Source organism: Neopelma chrysocephalum, unplaced genomic scaffold, assembly GCF_003984885.1.
Source record: "Neopelma chrysocephalum unplaced genomic scaffold, ASM398488v2 Primary Assembly neopelma1_135, whole genome shotgun sequence".
Lineage (NCBI taxonomy): Eukaryota > Metazoa > Chordata > Aves > Passeriformes > Pipridae > Neopelma > Neopelma chrysocephalum.
This window is the reverse complement of record NW_020897797.1, coordinates 1888088-1909901: the sequence shown is the minus strand read 5'-3', so window position 1 is coordinate 1909901 and position 21814 is coordinate 1888088. Positions and strand designations below refer to the sequence as shown.

Genomic DNA, 21814 nt, shown 5'->3' with positions numbered 1-21814 from the left:
TCAGAGCACAATTTCATCTGGGCCAGCATCCTACACCATTTTTCTATTAACCTGATAAAGCAGATGCATCTCACAAAATGTGCTGAAGGGTCAGCAATCCCAGGACTGAACTGGGAGGTTGATAATCCCTCCGGAAAAACCCCTCTGCTCCAGAAGGCAGGTCCCAAGCCCCCAAAGGTTGTGTTGGACCATTGCACTGTACTTCTCATTTGCATATCTGTCCTAATGCACTGAAACATGGGACAGTCACACTCACAACAGAATCTGGGCTCAATAATTTCTACTGCTTTTGCTCTGCAAGATCTGCCAGTGTGGAGTTCTTTGTGGACAGACAAGAGTTCAAATTCACCAGGTGCTTGGGCATGAGGTGACATGGAGCCAGGCCTAAAGCCCACTGCCAGCCTGCCCTCCGGTGCTGGAGCAGGCTTAAACCCATTTGTACTCTCCTGGAATCTGCAGTGGGCTTTGTAAACAAACAAACATTGTACTTCCACATAACCACTGACCTGCTGTCTACTCCTCTAATCAGAGTGTTTTTAATGCTGCGGTTCCTTGACAGTATCGGGAAATGCCATCAGAGACCTAATAAAAAGAGAGATCTCTGGTGAGGCAGCTTTGATAGAATGGATGTTTCCTACTACTGACTTCAAAGGAAAGAAAGTGAGCCTAATATTATTGTTGTTTTTTTAAAGCACTCCTTTGGCATCAGTGCATGACACCCTCCATTCCAAAAGCTGAAATAACTTTCCAGACTTCAACAACATTCCCTCGACTCAGGCATGGAAACTCATTGTTTAGGTGAAGTAACTCAAAAGCGTGTAAGCGGGTGCATGCAGACCTATTTTCCTCACAGATGCAGAGCTGTCCCTCAGATTCATCTGTGCTTGTAGCCCGTAGAGATCTCATTTCTCACCATGCATTGCCAGACACACACTCCCCCGTGGATCACAGATAGCATCATACTTACTATCTACTGAGAACAGAGATTCCGTGCTGGTTTCCTTAGGAACAGCAGCAATAATACTAATCTGCTCAACAGGCCCCTTCCTCCTGTACTGCCAATAACCAGGTTTCTACCCATGAAGTGTTACGGATGCAGCTGAGCCTTCTGATGAAAGCTTGCACATGTCCATGACATGTCCAACCACCTGCATCGTGCAGTAAAAATAACAGGGAGTTCAGCCCCAGCACTATCGTTTGTGTAATCTGTACAAAAATCTGCTTCATAGGTAAATTGCAAATGGTTAGTTTGTGTGATGTAGTGATTTGAACACAAGATCTGCACTGGAATGCTGGAATTACCTCAGGATGCCTTTAGGCAAGTTACTTATCTCCTCTGTCTCAATTTTCCCATGTTTAATGCAGTACCTATAGTGTCTCACCCTCAGGGATTCAAAAGAACTGAGTACAAACAGCACAGGTGCTGAATTTCACTGTGTACAATAGAGCACCCAAATCAATCCATTGAGACTCCTTCCAAACTGAGTATTTTGCATATATACATGAAAAAAAAATTCTGCTTTGAAGTCTTACCCATCCAGACAAGCATGTAATGTGACAGACAGGTCTAGAACATTTTCCTTGAAATACATGAAGTAGAGACATTAATATTATCCCTATCCAGCTCCTTTCATGGATATCACACACATTAGGATTCCCGATTTCTAATTGCATATGTAGAAATTACGTAAAGATAAATACATCTACCTTGATCCTCTCTGTGGAGGCCCCTGAGCACATACATACGCAGTGATGGGAACATAATTTTCTACTCTTTATGGAGCCACAAGAGTGCAAAAGGGTAAACTAATAAGCCAAGAACAGATTTGTCCAAATCAAACAACTGTAGACAACTAAATGAGCAGCTCTATATTTACATTTGCAAGCAGCGGCTTAAACCAAGGATGCAATATCTGGAGATCAGCACAGTTCTACTCACCAAAGTACTCGAAGAACTGAAAGGCAGCAAAAGATGCAGCTATGAGAAACTTTTTCTTTTCCTTTTTTTAAAATAAAAACCATTTAAGCTTGCTAATTTTTGCTGTCTCAGACAATCAAAATTCCAATTGTCTGGGACATCAAATCTAAAAAAGCATGAAATTAATCTTCAGAAGTTAAAGTCTTAAAGGCATTGCATCATTATTTTTGTTGGATATATTTTTGATTATAATGCAGATGAACCCCAAATTTAATAAAACTAAAATAACATGAGTTAAGTATGAAACATAACAGGATATTGCAAAGAGATTAGGTAGTTTCCTTTAGACTACTTGCAGAGCCCAAGGAAAAACCAAACTGAGGGACACAATGACGAGAAGGCACTGCTTAATTAGAATATTTAACGGAATATGAAAACAGAATACTCATAGTACCGGTTTTGGCAATGAAACGCAGTGAGCAGAATATGGACCCAAAACATCAGTAGTGCTCTGCACCAGACCCTGTTTAGCCTGTCGACTGTCTGTAGTAGAGAAAGAAGCAGGCTCGCTAAATTCAAACCAGCTGCAACGATGAGAGTGTTACAGTTGGACTGAAGGAAGCTTACCTCATGAAAGTATTGTGGAAACTGCTGTTGGAAAGATAATAAAAGGATTAACTGCAGTTTTAGTGAACCATTTACTTTTCAATCAAAATGTCTCATGTATTTCCTGTTCTCAAGTAGCTTGAATTCCAAAATTCCTTTGTCTATTACAGTACATAGTAGCAAAGCCTGTCATAAGAAATTAATAATTTTACATGGAGAAGTACTTTTATGTATGAGGGAGGGGTGCTGCTTGCTGTTAGCTTCTCCTGAGCAGTTCAATACCTAGTCAGGCAGTAATCTTAGAGAGAGGAACAAAATCAAGGGCTTAAAAAGGAAGTACAATGGGTAATTGTGAACAGCAAAAGAAAATCTCCACTACAAATACCAAGAGATGTAAAGTTACTTTAACAGAGCTACAGCAAAAACGAAACAAAATCTCAGACCTCTATAGACAGAGAATGAATTGCCTTCTTAATTTGCAGGAATAACAGCACAATTATTACCACATCAAAAGAAAAGCCATCATTTAAAATGACATGACATCACTGCACAATGCAACACTGCACAGCAACCCTTGTTTAAAGCAGAATGGAATTCACTGGGCAAATAATCCCCACTTGATATTAATAACTATAGGGAGCCGTGCTGCAGCTTTGGATCTTGCCCCTGCTAGATCAAGGTCCTTCCAGGGTAGAAAAATGAATTTGCAAAGAAGACATGTTTTTCGTGTGCTCTGTTGGATCCACTTTACTCCACACAGGATTCCAGACTGTAACATTTAATACATCATACCTCTGCTGACAGTGAAAGGCTCTTATTCTGGGAATAGGAGAGTTAACTCCAAGCTGGGCCAATGGAAAACTCCTGCTTGTGATTGGGTCATTCCATGTATGGGAACAACCACAGTATCTGCTCCAATAAAACAGATCTTTATACACTTACATGCCAAGGCTAAATACATATGCCATAAAGGCTGTTTGCAGCATCAGATGCAAAGGTTTTTCCAACTTATTCACAATGTTAAACCTTGAGATGTTATCAAAAGCTGGTACTTTAATGCAGATGAAAATAATGGAAAGTAGGAAATTTTTAGCATTTGCTAAGATATTACATGATTTAATGTCTCTGATTTACTGAGTCTTCTGTAGGAATGGGAATGTAACATTAGAATTCTGCTACACAATACCTGTCAAATACGCATTTTGCAGGAAAAGAGAAAAGTTCCCTCACGCACAGAGTCTACTAAATCTTTCAGCATCATAGGAAAGCTTATCAGCACTTCAAATTTTAAGTATTTCTTCTTAAAAGTGTAAGATAAAAGTAGGAAGAAGACTGATCTTGCTCCAGATCAAAAAAAAAACCCAAAGTAGGCTAAAATAAAATGTCTAAGTATGCTTTCACATCTTACTTACCTATATTTTTCTGTTTAGAAAGAAGAAACTTGTATTATCCTTTGATGATTTATCAGTTAATAAAAGCTATGCGTGGGAAGTTAAATTCATTCCTACATTTACAAAATGTGAGTGAGCTACTTCTGGAAACAAACAAGTTGGTTCTTCCTCTCGAAGGAAAAAGAAAGAGAGAAACCTTAGAGTGTTTCTGTTTTATCTTGGACAACTTGAAGGTATTCTCTAAGTATCTGCACTGCTTCCAGTATTATTTTAGGAATACCCACTCAACAGTGCAGACATTAAGATAATGTTTTTCATTTATCCGATGGAAATAAAGAGATGATCAGGACAATCATGTACACAGAAGTTTTCTCTGCAAAACAATACTGTTGTTTTCTTCCTTCTCCCTTCCATAACTGTCGTGGGCCTGCAAGCTTTTTTCTTGAACAAATGAAAAAAAAGTAAGCTTCTTCTATAAACATTCTTTCCTATTCCTCCATAGAAAGCTACAGCTTGCCATGGAAAAGTCTGTCATGATCTAACTTTCTTACATGCATTTTCCATTCTATCATGCTCTGATCAAAACAATAATATAGACATATAGCTGACAATTCTGCCTATCAGGAACCACAACCTGCTGCCATAATCATTCCCTTTGTCTGTACTTTATTCGTGTGTGTGTGTGTGTGTGTATAACACCCACACGCATGTGGGTGTTACAAATAAGACTTTCCAAATTTCATGGCCCAATTTGGAAGCTTATGTCAAACTTGTTTTGCTTCATCTGTTTCAGTCAGGGTCTTATATCATTGTTGTTTCAAACATGTGGAAAGCTTAATGGAAGTCATTAACTTTTATTTTAGTTTGGCCATATTGTCATCATGGTGGGCAGATGCAGAGATGGTGTTATTCCCAAGATCCTCTTTTTGGAACACTGCTGTTGTTTACATCTTCTTGATCAGAAGAGAACAATGGTTTTTACTTATTTTTAAAGCTCTGTTTTGCAAATTAAAAAAGCCCCTAACAACCTTTGAAAACATAATTAAATATATTCTTTTTATTTTTTTAGTTGTTTAAAATCCTTTAACAAGTTTCTTTTTTTTTTCTAAACTACCATTTGAAACTTTTGCACTCACAACTCTATGGGTTATTGTTCAGCTGAAGGAATGAAAAGAATTTCATTAGATGTGTTTTATGTTTCTTGATTAAAAATGTCACCCGAGGCTCAGTGACTTTGTTTTACGTTAAATGACGGCTGCGTGCTTTGATCATCACTTTATTAGTGCTTTAATGAATATTAAAAAAACAAAGCACTGTATTAAACTTTAAGCTCTCATATAAGGAAACTGAATCCCTTTTCCAAGAACTACAGTATTTCTTACTCAATCATTTCCTTCTAGATTAAGGTTTTCTCCAATTCCCCTTTAGCCTGCTGCAGACTAAGTTACAGGAAAGCACAACAATTATATTGGAATAAGATCGAAGAGAGAGCAAGAATGAGAGCAGAGCAGTTATGTTTCTATTCAAACAAATATAATCCAGACTTACCATGCACTTGTTTGGTTTTTCTCCAGAATGAACCCTCATATGAATCAGCAGTTTGTAACGAGCATTGAAGGGTTTATAGCGGCGGACACAGCCTGCCCAGAAGCAAGTGAAGTCCTCTCCTTTCCGCTGGTCAATGTGAGTCTTTTCTATGTGTCTGACCAGTTCGTCTTGTTGGTCATAAGTGGCACTGCAGTCAATCCACTGACAGACCTGTTTGCCACTGCTCAGGTCCTGTTCATCCCCGTCACTGGGCTGCAGGGACTTCGGAGACATGGAGGCGTTTAAGTGAGGCAGAGTCCCTTGGGTCTGGCTTAGCTGCTGGTGGAGGTGGTAAGGGGGAGGCAGCCCCTGGTGATGGCGAAAAAGATCAGCACTGGAGGAATAATCGTCAGCTGGTTCTTGTTTTAAGAAACTCACCTTCTGGGTGCTGTGCGAGGTGTTCTGGTGAGCAATGCCAGTACCATTCATCATAAGGCTGAGGTTTCCATTCTCCTCCACTTGCTGCATTTGTATCTGCTCACAGTCACCTCTGTCACAGTCAGCGGAAAGAGGTACAAGACATGCTGGAGGGGAGGGAATACTGCAAGGGTTTCCAGGCTGAGAGCAAGATTGGGGCTGAGAGGATTTTTGAGCACTGTGATGACTGATCTCCACAGGATGAGAGGAAATGCCAGCTGCATTAGTTCGCAGCCCATTCACACAGGTGACCAGTGACGTCTGCGATGTGCGGATGATCGCGGTAATATCGATTCCTTCGGCTGAAGACGGCACAACAGAGATGCATCTCTTCTTCAGGTTGCTTGTTTGTAGCCTGGCTGAGTGCTGAGGGGTGCCAAGTGACAAAGGACCCAGGGAGGAGCTGTGTTCATTATTAAACAAGTAGGATGAAAGTGAATTTGTAAAGCTATTATTCATTAGGTCTAGTTCAGGATGCAGACTACTGGAGGCTCTCAGCTCCATCCCCTCTGTAATCCTCCTATGTGTGGAAGCCTCAGACAGAACCTTATAATCACTCGGGCATTCTTGTTTAATGTGCTGAGCCGGGTGACTTCCATTCAGGCATGGAGCAGCAGAATCTACTGAGTCTTGAAACCTGGGTGACCTGTAATACAGTTTTCATTAAGCATCGCTAACTACCACAGGATTTATGATTTTTGTACAAGATACAACACTTGTTAAGCCCTGGAGAATGAAAGTGCTTGCTCTCTGCTGAATGTTGCCTGTCTAACGCAGCAATTACACCCAAAAAAATCTGCAATGCTTCCCCTACAACCTGTGTAAAGTCAGCATCATTTTACACAGGATTAATTTTACGCAATGGGTTACACACGGAACAGACAATCTCCCCTCCACTGCTACAGGCAGTTCATCAATCACAATCTAGGCTTTCAATGCATAATAGATCGGGCAAAACAATAGCTGAGAACGAAGTTTGAGAGCTTTGGGCATTTTTGAATTATTCAAATATCAGCATTTTCCTCAGAGCACACTGGGAAAATGCCTTGGCATTCTTGTTCACACGAATCAAAAAAGGCTGGCTGAGCTACGCTTACATGTCTGAGACAGGCTTTCCTTCACTAGACTAAAACAGAAGCAAGATCAGTGGGGAAAAAAGGAATACAAAGAAAGAACTTCTCAATTTCAACCAGTGGTTCAGAATCAATGAGATATCAGCTGAGTATTTACATTCACAAAATACAAAGTTCACAGTCGGTAGATTTAAATTGGCAGCCTGTGCACTACGATTTCTATTTTTCATAATAAAGTGTGCATGGGTCTGTAAATCAAAGTAAGATTGTTCTGCAAAAGTGATTTTTCATCTTTCCTGATGTGTGCTGAATCCATTCATTCGGGAAGCAGAATCTTGAGAAATGCCACATAGACTTTTCAAAAAAACACTGCATTAGGAAACAGCTCCTCCTAACATTTTCTTCCAAGCAGTTAGCAACTGGTTTATGGCTTAAAATAAAACATTTTATCTCAGCTATAAACATTTACTGTGGATGATCCAACTGTGTGATTTTTCTTAGGACCAGAGGGTATTCCCTACATATCCCTAAAGCACCGGAGGGTTTAACCTATGGCTTCACTGTGCAGCGATGTGCCAGACCCAGAAGAGGAAACAGTACATCTGTGTGCAGGAAAGCTTTACCTGAGCTAATAAACCCTCCAGAGAAGTGCCCCATGGCTCTTAGGCTGACATGTTCCACTTAAATGAATTTCATGCTTTTCTGATGCACCACAAAAGCTGGAAAAAACCCAACCGTTTGGCAACTTGTGTGTGACACCACAGCTAAGGCAGATCTGACACATTTTAAAGCATGAAACATATATGCATAAGGTATTTTGGACATAAACATACATTAAACTGTGAAGCTGCTGAATAAACTGCATTTATTTTATACCTTAGATGATTTTATCACTATTATTCACCACTAACATTAAAATGGGAAGCTGTGACAACTTCTACAACTTCCCTGGTAACAGCTCTCAGAGAACGAGCAATTAGAAAAAAACATAACAACAATATAAAGCTTCAAAAATACTTCCTTCCCATGAAATTAAGGTTGTCAAAAAATGACACCTGTTCGAGGCACACAACTGTCAACACTGCATTCACTAGTGACAGGTTTCTAAGCTCCAATAGTTTACAGGCAATAGGGCTTGATATTAAAAAACCCTTTAAGATCATGAGAGAAGTGAAATTCCCCACCATTCACTGATATAGAACAATCAGATCTTGCATTTGCCACCAGAAATTTCAAAAGAGTATATTTAAACCTTTTAGAGGTTTCCATAAACCATTACTTATAATTTCTCCCTTTAGGTTTGCACAGTTGGTCTCAGGGTAAACTTAAAGCACCTGTTTTTGCAGATGGTAAATTTATATTAAAAAAACCCCAAGCCCAACAGTATTCATACATTATTTTTTCACATTTACAGAACCATATGTCTGTAAAATATGTGGCATAAGTATACTTTTATGGCACATGTTTGGGAAACCCTGCTCTGCTTGCTCAGTAAAAAGCATGGTGTTTTAAACGCATTCTGAGAAAGGCTTTACACATGCCATGCCAGGCACAGTATTTCCTATTACTTAGTTTCTGCTGTACAAAAACTCTTCTAAATAATTCAGTTTGTATCATAGTTTAGTGGTCCCAAAGCCTCAGGCTAAAGTAAACACAACACATTTCCTACATCACATAAAGCTAACCCAAGCCTTACATTTCAGCCTGTGATAATTGGTGTCATATTATTAAGCTTTATGAAAAGCTCCCATCTTGCCAGAAATCCACATGAGGAGTTTGGCTTTTGCCTAAGCTGGAGTCAGTGCAGAGTACCTGCAGGATGGATACAAACATCCCTCTCCTGAGAAATACTAGCTTCCCAAAACTCTCAGGAACATCCATCTACATTTCCAGCAGAGGAGTTTACTCAGAGTCAGGACTGTATTGCTGTGATGCTGCCACATAGAATATGAGACACACAAGAGAGGAGTTTTGAACCAAAAGGCAAGCTAGAATACCTTATTTCAAAAGCAATGATGGCACTGAATTCATACTTCCCATTGCCACAGCCATGTCTTATCCATGCTCTGCCTACAAAATGATAAGCACAGGCTGCTTGTGCAGATCAGAAGCAAGTCCTTTCCAGGGACTGCAGTTTTCTCTGTAGCACTGTATACTTATATACACTATATATCCCATGTTAGTTAGCTCTGCTGGGAGGATCTACCATTTCTTCAATCTCCTGATGTTTTGAGCATTGGGTACTTAATGTTGAGGTTGCATTAATGCACAGTTCCTGTATTACTGGCAGAATTTTGCCATCACTATTCTAGGGAAAGCCCTGCTCATTCCTCCCAGTCCTGAAAGGGTTGGACGAAGAAGGTTCACAGAAACAAAACTAATGCAGGAGCAACATAAGGTGTCTGGCATCCAACTTGCTCGGTGGGTCCTCTTTTACCCATTGACTGTTTGCTCCTGCAATGGCATCTTGCTGTCACAGCCAGGGATCAGATTCCAGGCCTGGTACCCACAGACTGTGCTGGCCCTAAGGATTTCACGATCTCTGGACAGCAGCCAAATATAAATGTCTATGAAATAAACAGCCAAGATGAGGGGATAGAGTAGAGCGGGACAGTGTAAAGGAGCACCGTGTGGACACATGGATCAGCACGAGCAGCTCTGGGGGGCTTCCAGATGGGCAATCCTGGAAGGGAGTGGAGTCAGCAGGAGAATACACCCCACAAGCCTCTCTTCATGGGGAGCATCCATGCACCAGGGATGGACAGTCTGAGGGAACAGAATTGCTGCTGAAGCACATGAAAGCTGAGTGTAAGGCCTTTGAAGAGTAACAGCAGCCTCTCAGAGGATACTAAGGCAGTGTTTCCAAAGAGACTCCCTTACGTGGTAATTGGAGCCAGAGCATGAGGCCAGTAGCACCACGCCAGAAGTGTTGCAGTTCCCAACTGCCCTCAGAGGAAAAGATGACTGTATCTGAAATCTCCGGATTATTTACAAAACATACATGCCTTCCATTGCCACTGTAAATGTGTGCTCGGTGATAACTGACAGTTTTAAGAAGCTGGAGGGGATTGTTCTGCTGCCCATCCAGGGACCCCGTGCAACACTATCCGAGTGCTCTGATGTCTTCCCTGGGTTTTACATGCGAGCACTGAGCACAGTGTGGGAGGGTTTGCCGTGTCTGATAATGGATTATTTGACAAAGGGCCAACATTAGCTGTGTGCTGACTCCAGTTGTGGTGAGGAAGGTATTGGGACTTTTCCAGTCCCACACACATTGCATTCACAGATAGAATGTAGCAGCAATTAGGCTGCAGAACTTAGAAGTTATTAACTGAGTGGGGAAAAGGGGCCAGGAAGAAAGAAGAAGGATCATGATTCTTGGACTATGGCATCCCTAGAATACAGTTTTCAAGAGAAAGCAATTCAGGGAGAAGCTGAAGGGGATAACAAGTTTCAGTGCATTGAGGGGAAAAAAGGACAATCACAACCCCAAATCCTGAGGGAGACTTTTGATTGCTAGGGGAGGTGCTCTCTGGTTTGTTTGGCTTTTCCCTGACATTCCATATCCTAGAAACACAAAGTTGTTCAAAGCTCAACCCAGAGAGACTGTTTGAATTTGTATCTCCCTTTATTTCTGTGCTGGTCACTAGAACTGGGGCAGAACAACCAAAGAGAGTTTGCCCTGACTTCTGTGTGCTCCAATATCTGACGATTCCAGCCCCACTTCTCTATTTTCTAATCAAGGCTGGGATGGGGGGGAGGTGCAGAGCACTCCTGGCTCCCACTAATTTCACTGCTGGGCATTTACCCCCACCTCAGTTATGTTCTCCTGTTTTCAGATCTTCAGGAAAGACCATCTTTTCTGTTACTTGTTTGTAAAGAATCTTTAGTGTCACAAACACCACGAAGAGAAATCATCCCAAATGCTTCTCTCAAATGCCAAAGTTCTGGCTCTGAACTACGTGTCTCACGAGCAGCACAGGGATATAACGAGACACTGTGTCTAGAAGGTCCACAGAGCAGAGCTGAGCACTGGCTTCACCTTGCAAATCCCATGCTGACAAAAGCAGTATTAGCCAGGTGGACACACAAGGAAGAGCATGATCAGTGGGACACAAAACTATTTCCAAACTTAGAAGCAGCAGAGCTTCAAGGCTTTAGACTATGCCACAAGGCAAAGGAGAGGCAATCAGGCCTATAACCCGCTGCTTTCTCATGTTATGCAGCAGACAATCCTTTATGTTGCTCTGGGAATCCTCTTCCAAATGGGGGCTGGAAAGGGTTCATATTTCTGAGGGTGGGTACTGTGATGCCAGGTATGCAGGTATCTGTCATTTCCTCATTATAAATTTTACAAAAAGGTTCAGAAAGATCTAAGCAGAGCACTCACTTCCTCCTTTTGTTTGCTCCTGCCCTAATTATCTTTGTTTCATAATTGTCCTCACTGACAGAATTAAAAAAAGGTTGATAATTGCCAGTCCCACATTGAGCCATAAAGAAGCCAGGAGGGAGCAGATTTACATCCAGCTGCAAATGCATCTACAAACCTTTGTAGCAATACTGGAATATTTTGTTATGTGGCATGGATATTATTTGTCCTTTTTAAACAAACAAACAAACATACAAAAAAACCCTCTTTCCACTTGCTTGCCATGTTACTGTGCCTCCTTCTCCTGGAAACACAGATGTTCTTACCCCACCAGTAAATGGAAAAGGGGAAACAAGACATAAATATGTATAATAAAATCAGAAACAGTCGGATTTTCAAGACCAAGCTGTAGGCCGTTTCTCCTCTTGTTGTGGCTATGGAAATTTGGGCTTGATAGTTCCATGCACATAGTGCCAGTTATTCCAAGTACCTAAGATAAAGGCTGCAACTTTATTGAGGTTTCTCTTTTCTACAGCTCTTCAAAAAGGTCAAGATTATTCCATATTATATCCCCTGCCAAAAAGCAGCATAATTAAAATAGATGGACAGATTTTAATTTGTAGCAGGCTTCTATTCACAATAGATGTCTGTTTAGGGTACTTGTTTAAAATCTGGTAATGTTAAATTTGTAACAACAACAAAAAAAAATGGAGTTCTGTGTTTTCATATAATTAATTTATAGCAAATGTTTAAATAGAGATTCTGTTCATAGCATATCCAACTACAGTGTATACATCAAAACCAGAGACCAAATTTTCACACTATGGCCTTAAAAGCAAATACCAAGGTTGTAGCTCTATGGGAACACTGAAAATACTGAACACTGAAAAGGAGATGCTGTAGAAATTAAAGTGGCATTGGCTTCCTGTACGTTTGATGGTGGCATGCCAAACTGCCACGTAGGAGACACTGGGTTGGGACCGAGTATCATCCCTGCCCTCCAGGCTGCAATTTGGAAACACCGTGGCATTGGGGCAGACGTACAGAGGAGGCAAGTCTGACCCTACTGAACGCTCTGAGAGCAAAGCTCTCATCTACTTTTGAGCACCCTAGAAGAGCCCCCACAGAGCAGCTGTATTTAAACTTCAGGGGCTGTGGCTGCACACGCAGTGACTCCTCCTGGCACTGAAGGACTTCCAAAACAAAGGGGAAGTCAATAATACACTCTCAAATGTAGCACCCACAGACGCTACTGGGAAACAGTTCCAACAAAGCAACTCTCCAGAAGAGCAAAGTGCATGAACTGATAAAAGTTGCAGCTTTGGTACCTCATATCCGAGTGCGCCAGGTTGAGCTGCCCCACGTGCAGCAGCCTCTCCCGGGACAGGGGGTGCTCTCGCATGAGGGAGTTCCCTGTGTGGATGAACAGCCCTTGCCTGCAGACAGGCACTGAACTACTCGTCATCTCCATGTCCATCATGGTCTTCTTCTCGGAGATCAAATTGCAGTGATTGTAGCCACCGTTCACTGTCAAAAAAATAAGTAAAATAAAAAACAATAAGCCTTTGACTAAGAACTCTCTACAATGACTACTACTTTGTACATTTATTTTGGATTTCCTTGCAGAATTCTCATCAATGACACGGCAGTGGAAATGAAGGGTTTCACAAGGAAGACAAAATTAATTCCAAAAGAATCTGATCTGTGAACTATTGTTGTTTATTTCTCATTTTAAGTTTTGTGGCTATTTCTACCTCAAAAAAGGTAACTTCCTTTCCTTCTTTGTATTTTTAGGGTAAAGCCTTGCCTGTGTTACATTTTGGAGAGGGATGTTTCAGAGTCCCTTTATTTTCGGGGAGAGGGACTCTCTGAAAACAGTGACGTAAGTCGAGTTTTTCTTTGCAGATAATTATCTCTGTGATTATGACTTTAGATGGGCATGTTTCTACTTTACTGTCAGGTCAACAGTGTGAAAAAATTTAAGTGGTTTTGTTTTAATTTATATATTTAACTGTATTTTCCAAGTAAGCTATTATTATAAATGCTAATGCTAATAATCATAAATTCTGCACTGGTAAATACTCCATTTTACAGACTAGAAAAACAGACTAGAGCTATAGCAATATTACTCAGAAATATATATATCACCATTTTCACTATGGTAGATCAATCATGTTCTTAAAATACTAGATCTTCCTCAAATCTGATTTTTCATGCAGACAAAATGTAATGGTGTCAGATACTAAGGCAAGCGTAGTTCTGTAGTTTTCATATAGAGCTCAGAAGTGGCTCCTTCACCCTTGTACCCAGCTCTGATGGTGAGCTGAACTGCACTGTAGTCAGTCCACTCTCCAAGGAGGCACTGAGTGTCACACACTGAGGAAGAAAACAAATTCTGCAAAGGGACAGAAAAGATAAAGCCTGTGCTCAGTTTCCTGCAAATCACTGATTTTCACAAGCATCCAGGTGTGTTACAAGGCACAATTCATCCCACCATAGTTTCGTTGTGCCTCAGTTTTACCCAGACAATGCCTACATCATTCAGCCATCCCAAAATAGGTAAGATGGGCTCATGCAGCTCCAAGACATGTTTTCCTCTTCTCAATGACTATACAAGGTGCCTAAACAAGTAACTTAAACTAAGTACCTGACTTAGTCATTGTGTGAAATTAATTGTGTGAAATTAACCCCTCTGAGCAGCCACAGACTTACAACCATCCCCATCACCAATAACCTGCTCTACACTGCTCTCAGGTCCGCTCCTGCTTCTACTGAAACCCTCACTGCACCCGCCACCGACAACACAACTTCTACCATTTCAACAGTATAATTTGTGGTATTATCCAGGGCAAGTATATATCAATATCAAATCACAGAATGGCTTGGGTTGGAAGGGACCTTCAAAGATCATCTAGTCCAAACCCCCTGTCATGGCCAGGCATGTCTTTCACTAGACTAGGTTGCTCAAAGTCCCATCCAACCCAGCCTTGAACTGTTCCAGGGATGGGGCATCCACACCTCCTCTGGGCAAACTGTCCCAGTGCCTCACCACTCTTCATGAAAAATTTCCTTCCTTATATCCTAACTAAATCTATCTCCCTTCAGTTTAAAACCATTGCCCCTTGTCCTATTACTACAATCCCTAGTAAAAAGCTTTTCTGTTTTTCTTACAAGCTCTGCTTTACATATTGAAAGGCCACAATAAGGTCTCCCCAGAGCATTCTCTTCTCCAGGCTGAACAAGTCCAGCTCTCTCAGCCAGTCTCCAGAGCAGAGGTGCTCCATCCCTCTGATCATATTCTAACCCTGCAGCAAACTAAAGGTGAGTGGGAGAGCCTGGGCTGCCGTGGTCCTCTATAATTACAGTCAATGAAAGCTTTGAAAATTATGAGAATCACGTTCAGGGGTTTGGTAAGTATAAATGAGAAGAAAGAGGTGACTGGGGAAGGCAAAAAAAGTCTCTGGTAACTGGAGAATTCGTGAAAGGCCTCGCAGCACAAAAGTCCATTCTCCTCTACTGGCTGGGCTCCACAGCATCCCCATCATGCTCCACGGAGCCATTGTAATGGGAAGACCATGGTAGATGAAGATGTAGCCCAGGCAAGCATCCAGAGCCACAGAAAAGAGCGGGCACATATGACACCCAAATTACAACTTGCGTGAGGCACTACTGTGACATTTCCAGAAGAGAATTCCCTGTTTCCAGTGAAAAGTTCTCAGTGTTTGGCTGATACATTACATTTCTTGACCATTTATTTGATTTTTACTTTTTCAGAAGTCAGAATCTTTCAAATTGGAAAACCAATACTGGGTTTTTCCTACCCAGTTCCATCACAACACCAAGGCATGTGAAAAGTCCTAAGAAGTGTAGACCAGCATTATTTTATATAAACATTTATAAAAAGTCCATGTAAGATTTTTCAGGAAAGAGATTTTAAAGAGAAACTGGTTTGCATTTAAACTATACAAAATGGGCCATTAGCCTTCTTCATGATACTTAACATATATGTTATGTTCTAGTTATTTCAGATCTATATTCAGAGACCTGAATTCACTGACACTGTGTGACTGTTTTGAATGACTCTGAAGAGATACAGAAGCTGTACAGAAATGCAGCATCTTCTGGCCTGTACAAGGCAGTCACCAAACCTTTTAAGATCACTTTAGAGGCCTTCCAGCTTATAGTGGGTCTTTCTGATTATTAGCTCTGCCCTGCTTGTAATCATGACATAAATTATCATGATTCTCTGGAGTCCACAGCTTCATTGGGCTTTATCCCATTCCTATTCTGGCTTCATTCAATCATAAGTTAACTCACTTCAGGGATAATACCTACCTTAGCAAGACTGTATAATGAGACTTTGGATTCTTAATTGGTTTAGGAGAATCACATTTAAAGGGTTTCTAAATACACTGTTGAACACTAGTGAATCAGCTCTCCACACTTTCAAAGGCCACACGACCAAGAGAAGCTGGTAAATCAATCAGACTTAAAATACCCAATTCACAGTTCCTCTATTTCCATCAGCAATGTTACTTGGAATATAGTCAAGATGTATCTTCCCTCCAAAATATTGCAGAGTCGCTTAAAATGTTTAAGGTTTATACTGGACTCGTAATAAAACACTTTCTTTCATTCCCCAAATGATACAAGTCTGAAATTCATTAGGGCTTTCTAAATATGTACTTTACCAATTTTATCATATTATCAAAACAAAGAAACTTGAAGCTTTCACCAAAGCTCAGCAATACCAACGCAGCACACACTGATACCTATTTGTGTGAAGATGGAGATTTCCTAGAATAACATGAACACTATCCCTGTGCTGTCAAAAATAATTATCTTCTCTTGTAGCTGTCAAATCAGAAAACACATTTGCTCCCTGCAAAAGAACAGAGCACTTATGCTAAATCTGTGTGAAATTCTGTTTCAGCTAATCCACTGTACATTTGCCTTCACAAAGTACCTTACAGATTCATTAATGAGAGCTAAAAATGTCTTGCACAACAGTGCCCTGAGTGAAGTCACACTTGTACCAAAGCCTCTGAAATGTGCCTACCATATGGAAGCTGGAACAATGATGGACAAGGAATACCACCACCAGCTCACATTTTTTTATCTCCCCTAGCAACTAAAAAAAGAGCTCAGAGATTATCTCTGAACACAGACAGCCTGAGTCTATCTTTAACTCTTCAAACACTTGTGAAGGTGAATTCATTGCCTCTGAAAAAAGGGAAAAAAGTCTGCTTTACACCGCTGTAACTGAGAACAGAATCTGGCCCTCTGACAACTGGCTGTTCTATACAATATTAATATCACTGGCTGGCACACACAAAATTTAAGCACTTTCCATGTCTGGAACTCTTCTTTCACTGGTATCGAGGGGCCTTTAACCTACATACTGTAACTTTCCAATAACAGATGAAAAGAGCACACACTCCCTCGCCTTAGACCAGGGGGTTCACCCCACTTGCACTACACCATAGCCATTCCATAAATCCATATAAAAAAGTAATCCTAATTTACAGAGAGTAAATCTAATAAAAGCAGAATGGTTTCCAGAAGGATCTCATGGAAGTCGAATCCATCAAGGTAACTTCTGTCTTTCTCTCTTTCTGTCCTGAGCTTTTGATTTATATCTTTACATTTAAATGTTCGCGAAGGGAACGAAGCAGCTGATGCAGCAGTGTGCAAAGGCTGCAATCAGGCAATTCCTTCCATATGAGTAATCAAGTTAGTTCAATTTTGGATACCTTGCTGCTTTCATTCTGGGGTAACTGACTTTGGGGGAGTTTTTTCTTGATTTATACCAGATTAAGTCCTGTGAGAATTGGTCCCATTGATTGTGATGAGGCTCCACACCTCAGGAATGACACTGGAACTGGTTGGGATATACAGGGTCAGCCCTACATTTCTTGCTGGGGGTAAATTCTGCTGGAACAAAGCAGGACATTCGCTCACACCAAAGGAAACCTGCCTGTGCAACAATGACATCCACATTCAAAACAACCCCAACTAAAGGGCAATATCTCTCTTTCTTCCCCAGAGAACACCTTGCTTACCATGCAGGAAGGCTTCGCTGTTTCTGATCAAATTAGCTATTAAGGCTAAGAAGGTAAGAGCAAGAAAACTTACCAAAAGGGTAATTATTCAAAAATAAACACATGTTGCAGGGCTTTGGAGTTTACCTAATTAAGACCAATGGACAAATAACTGAAAGACGTCTAACTGAAATGACTCACATTCAAAATAGAGATAGATTTGAAATATTTGTTTAACATACTTAGATATCCCCAGAGAACTGTGGGTTTTGCGGCGAAGACCAAACTAGGTCATTTGCCTTTTTTTTCTTACTATTCATTCTCTTTAATTACTTCTTGTTAAAAAAAAAAAAAAATTGCCATTCTTGGTTTTGTTTGGATGTGATGTCCAAAATGTACCACGACAACACTGAGAAATGGAACGCTGTTACTGGCAGCAGGATGAGTCACGTGAGACGAGTGAAAGACCAAACATTACCAGATTTTCTCAAACAAGTGAAAATCATCCACACTGAAGAGGCCATCAAACCCCTCCACTGAGAGGGAATTATTAACTCAAAAAGTGCCAACACAGCAAAGCCATGGGGGGAAGGTGCTGTACCCACACTCAGCATCCCATCCCATGTAACGAGTGCTGAACAATCTCCATCACTGTATGGCTGGACTGACTGACACAACTACACAGTCAGTAATTTAAGAGCATCCAGAGAGACGCACAGCTGCCTGCTTGAAGGCTCTAATGAATGAACTGAATGCTTCAAAACACAAAATCTTCAAAATCATTCATGCACATAGAGCATTTTTGACATTTTCAATAACAACAAAATCAACACTTTCATGAAGTTTTTTATGCCTGTCATGCCATTCTCTATGGTGAATGGGAGGGATTGTCTTAATCCTACACCACCAAGCCTGAGGGACAGAAAAGTAGCAAAGGAAAGGAAAGCAAAGGCTGGAAAATAGATACTAGAGTTGTTCTTACATCCCTTGGAAGGCAGCCTCGACTGTGGAGACAGATTTTCTATGCCTTGTGAAAAAACACGGCTTCTCCTTTGTTTTACTGAACAACTATTAGCAGGGATATGAGTTTGGGTCTAAATTTTTCTATTATGGACACATTTAAGGAGAAACACTTTAGAAAAAGGCTGGACTGATGAGCCATGGATGCCGCTACAGCCTTAGCAGACTTTACCCAAATGTAACACTGGTGTTTTCAGTCAGATCTTACAACAAGACATCCTAAACACAGACTTACAGATCTTGGCCTGGAGACCCAAAAGAGGGGATGTTCAGATCTTTTCTTGGCCTCTTTGCAATCATTTGCACCATCTGGTACACAACAAATCTCAAGACATTTGGGCTTCTCACCACTTCAAAGAGGAAAGTTCTCCACTTTAAAAGACCTTTGCAATAGTTTTTAATTCAGTAGAAGACTTCCAGTAACATTTGACTAGGAGTATTACATGTCTTAAACCACTCAATGTGGTCCCAGATTGTCCAATCATGACTCTTCAGGTAAGTAAATGTAAACTCCCACATTTACCCTGTGAAGTTTTGGAAGTTCTCTTGCTGTTCTGATTTCATCCCCGTGAGATATCAATATTGTGCATCACTAAGGTGTCTTCCCTGGGGCAGAAAGTGGCAAGAAACGTTTTGGAGCTAAACAGCCCCAGAGCAGTGCATTTAAGTGCAGAATTCCTTCCTTGTTCCATTAATTATCTGAGTCCTCTGTAATGCACACATAGAAAATGCAACATCTGAAAATCACGCTGAGGAAACAACTACTTGGGTATTGATTATCAAACAAAGTCAATGTTATATGGAAAAGTTACTAAAAATGTTCAAACATTACCGTGCAGTTCTTTAAGCCCCTGAGGACAAACACAGGGACTTTCAATAGGAGCATTTGTCACACACAGCTCCTTTGGCTCACTTAGACTGGTAAAAGAGGGCAGTAGTCTCTTTTCCTGCCGTTTGCCCTTACCCGAGGTCTGAAATGATTAACAATAACAGCATTAAATTTTCGCTGCTGCACTCAAGAGTTCACATGTCAAAGAGGAACAAAGCAGCTCACACCACACTCCAGGTTCACCCCGGATCTCTGTATCAGTTACAACCTGTCCACATTTTAAGGTCTGTTTCATACAGCTGGTAGAGACATGGCTTCATTTATTTATAATGCTTGTGCACTATCTTAATAAAAACACAGTGAGAGCCAAAAGATTCTTTATCACAGAGCAGGTGAAAGTCAAGTGAAGACCAAAATTATCCTACACTGGTGTATCAAAACAGACATGGCAGATCCTCTGCCTATTTGCAAATAGATACAGATTATATCAGTCTATAAAAGATTAGGATTAAAACCAACAGCATTGAATAAGGTTAGAATAAAAAAGAAGGACCTCTTTCCTCCAAGTTTTTATGAACCATGCTATAAAATGTTACAACAGAAATACTTATTTCTTTACTTTCACATTGATGTATGAGTGAAGACAGAAGGGCTAAGAAAAATCTTGTAAACTAAAACAACCCAGATAGTGAAATAATTTGTTGAGTATCAATCTTAAAAACTCGTGGAAGATAAATACAACCCATGTGTGTCTTTCTAGTAAATTATGGACCCTAACTGTTGGCTACATCCATATTTGTTATTTCATGTTCAATTTATTTTTAAAACTAGTTATTTGGATTGCATTATATTTCTGTTCTGGGTAATTTATTTTTGCAGGCTACACACAGTATTTTAAGGGAGTGAATGTGTAGGGTTGGCACTACAGAAGAAAGAAGCGTGGTTAATTTTATATCAGTCCAACTCAATACAATTTGAAAACATTTCAGTAGTTTAGAGATCTGTAACCTTTTCACTTTCGAGCATGTGGATAGAGTTGGCTCCCATATTTGACTTTTCCATGATATTTTAAAGGTTATCTTGGAGTGCAACAGGAAGCAAAGAACACATAACAATATACTACCTCCTTCACTGCTGACATGGCTTTCAGTGTTACGTAGTTCGGATTTCCAGCTGAGACCTGCACAACACTTTCTGAACTTAGCAAGTATGGCCAAGATTCAGGAAAACACATGCCATGAGCTTTGGTTCCAGTGACTACACAGCCTCAGCTGATGTTCTGAGTTAGGCTCTAGATGTGCAAGGACAGAACCATTTTAGGCAATAGTGAATAGATTCTCGGAGAAATACACTGTCTTTCCCTACAGGCAGGTTTGAAACTCAACATTCTTGGTTTCTATTTGGATCTCAGACCTCTAAATTATGCCCCTAAACAGAGCTGAGAGCAGACTGAAAATGACCATTGGCCTCTTCTGTGGCAATCAGGACAAAACCTTTTGCAACTTGATGAAACACAGGTCTTGTCATTCATTGTTACAGAGGCTCTTTGGCTTGGAATCACCTTTAGCCTGTTACCAGGCAATCTGAAAAATATTGTTCTCAGCACATCTGGCCTTTTTTTTGTGGTCAGTTATCCTTCCTCACTACTTGGATTCTAGTAACAGCGGGAAAAGACATTAAAATAAATGTTTTAGGAAAATATTAAGCTCAACAAACATTATTTTAATTAAAAGGAAATCCTAAAAACCTCCTAATGGGCACTTGGAGAATATAAGCTCAATGTAATGAAACTTGATGTGTTTCTTTTTCTTTTTTTTTTAAGATGACCATTTTTGGAATGTTTAATTCTCAATATGTCTGATAGGTAGGATATATTATGTGTTTGCCTTGTCAAACACAGGAGTATCGGAGTGTCTTGCCACCTTGTGAGTAAACATTTTCAAAGGAGACACATATACAGCCTTTGGCCCCATTCTCCTTTCCCAGTTCTCACTCACTCAATTCCCCTTTCATTCCTGAGCTCGTTTCAAACTGTCTCTTCCACTTCCATCTTCAGTCCTCTCCAACCTGTCCCTCACCTTCCAGCACACACTCCAGGATGCCACAGATGCAAGATTGCTGCCATGCTGTGCAAAGCTGGCTCTACCAAATCCATTGCACAAGTTTTAACCCTGGCAGGAGCTGGACACACTATCTGAGTACCAAACAACTGTATTTTCCACTGTGAGCAACACAGACAGGCTGCTGTCAGTCCGTCTGGTTTAAACTCCCTGCTCTCACACATTAGATGGATCCACAACCTGTGCTCCCGGAGACAGCTGAACCAGGCTGAAGCAATTCAGCCCCCCAAATAAATGCCACTGTGCATCTGGTGTAAGCTATAAGGCAACTATACACCCTTTAGGGCTATGTACACACTCCCCTGCCCTTGGTCCCTTTGGTTTGTCTTTTTTGTTGCTCTAAATGGACACCACCAGGGTTTTCACAGCAGCCTGTCATTAGATGGGGTCTTTAGGTTAAAAGAGCTCCAAGTGACTCTTTCAAGACAGAAGTTCACACGTTT

General features: G+C 40.7%; 1 protein-coding gene across 4 annotated transcripts in view; it reads right to left on the bottom strand.

Annotated features, from left to right (window-relative positions):
* Positions 1 to 21814, bottom strand: part of GLIS1 (GLIS family zinc finger 1) — a 191462-nt gene that overhangs the window by 81731 nt on the left and 87917 nt on the right. For all 4 annotated transcript variants that reach the window (XM_027699014.1, XM_027699016.1, XM_027699012.1 and 1 more), the window contains 2 exons: positions 12690 to 12888; positions 5464 to 6565 (listed from right to left, as the gene is read on the bottom strand). In XM_027699014.1, the coding sequence (XP_027554815.1) occupies positions 5464 to 6565; positions 12690 to 12888 (1301 nt within the window). The remainder of the gene's footprint in view (positions 1 to 5463; positions 6566 to 12689; positions 12889 to 21814) is intronic.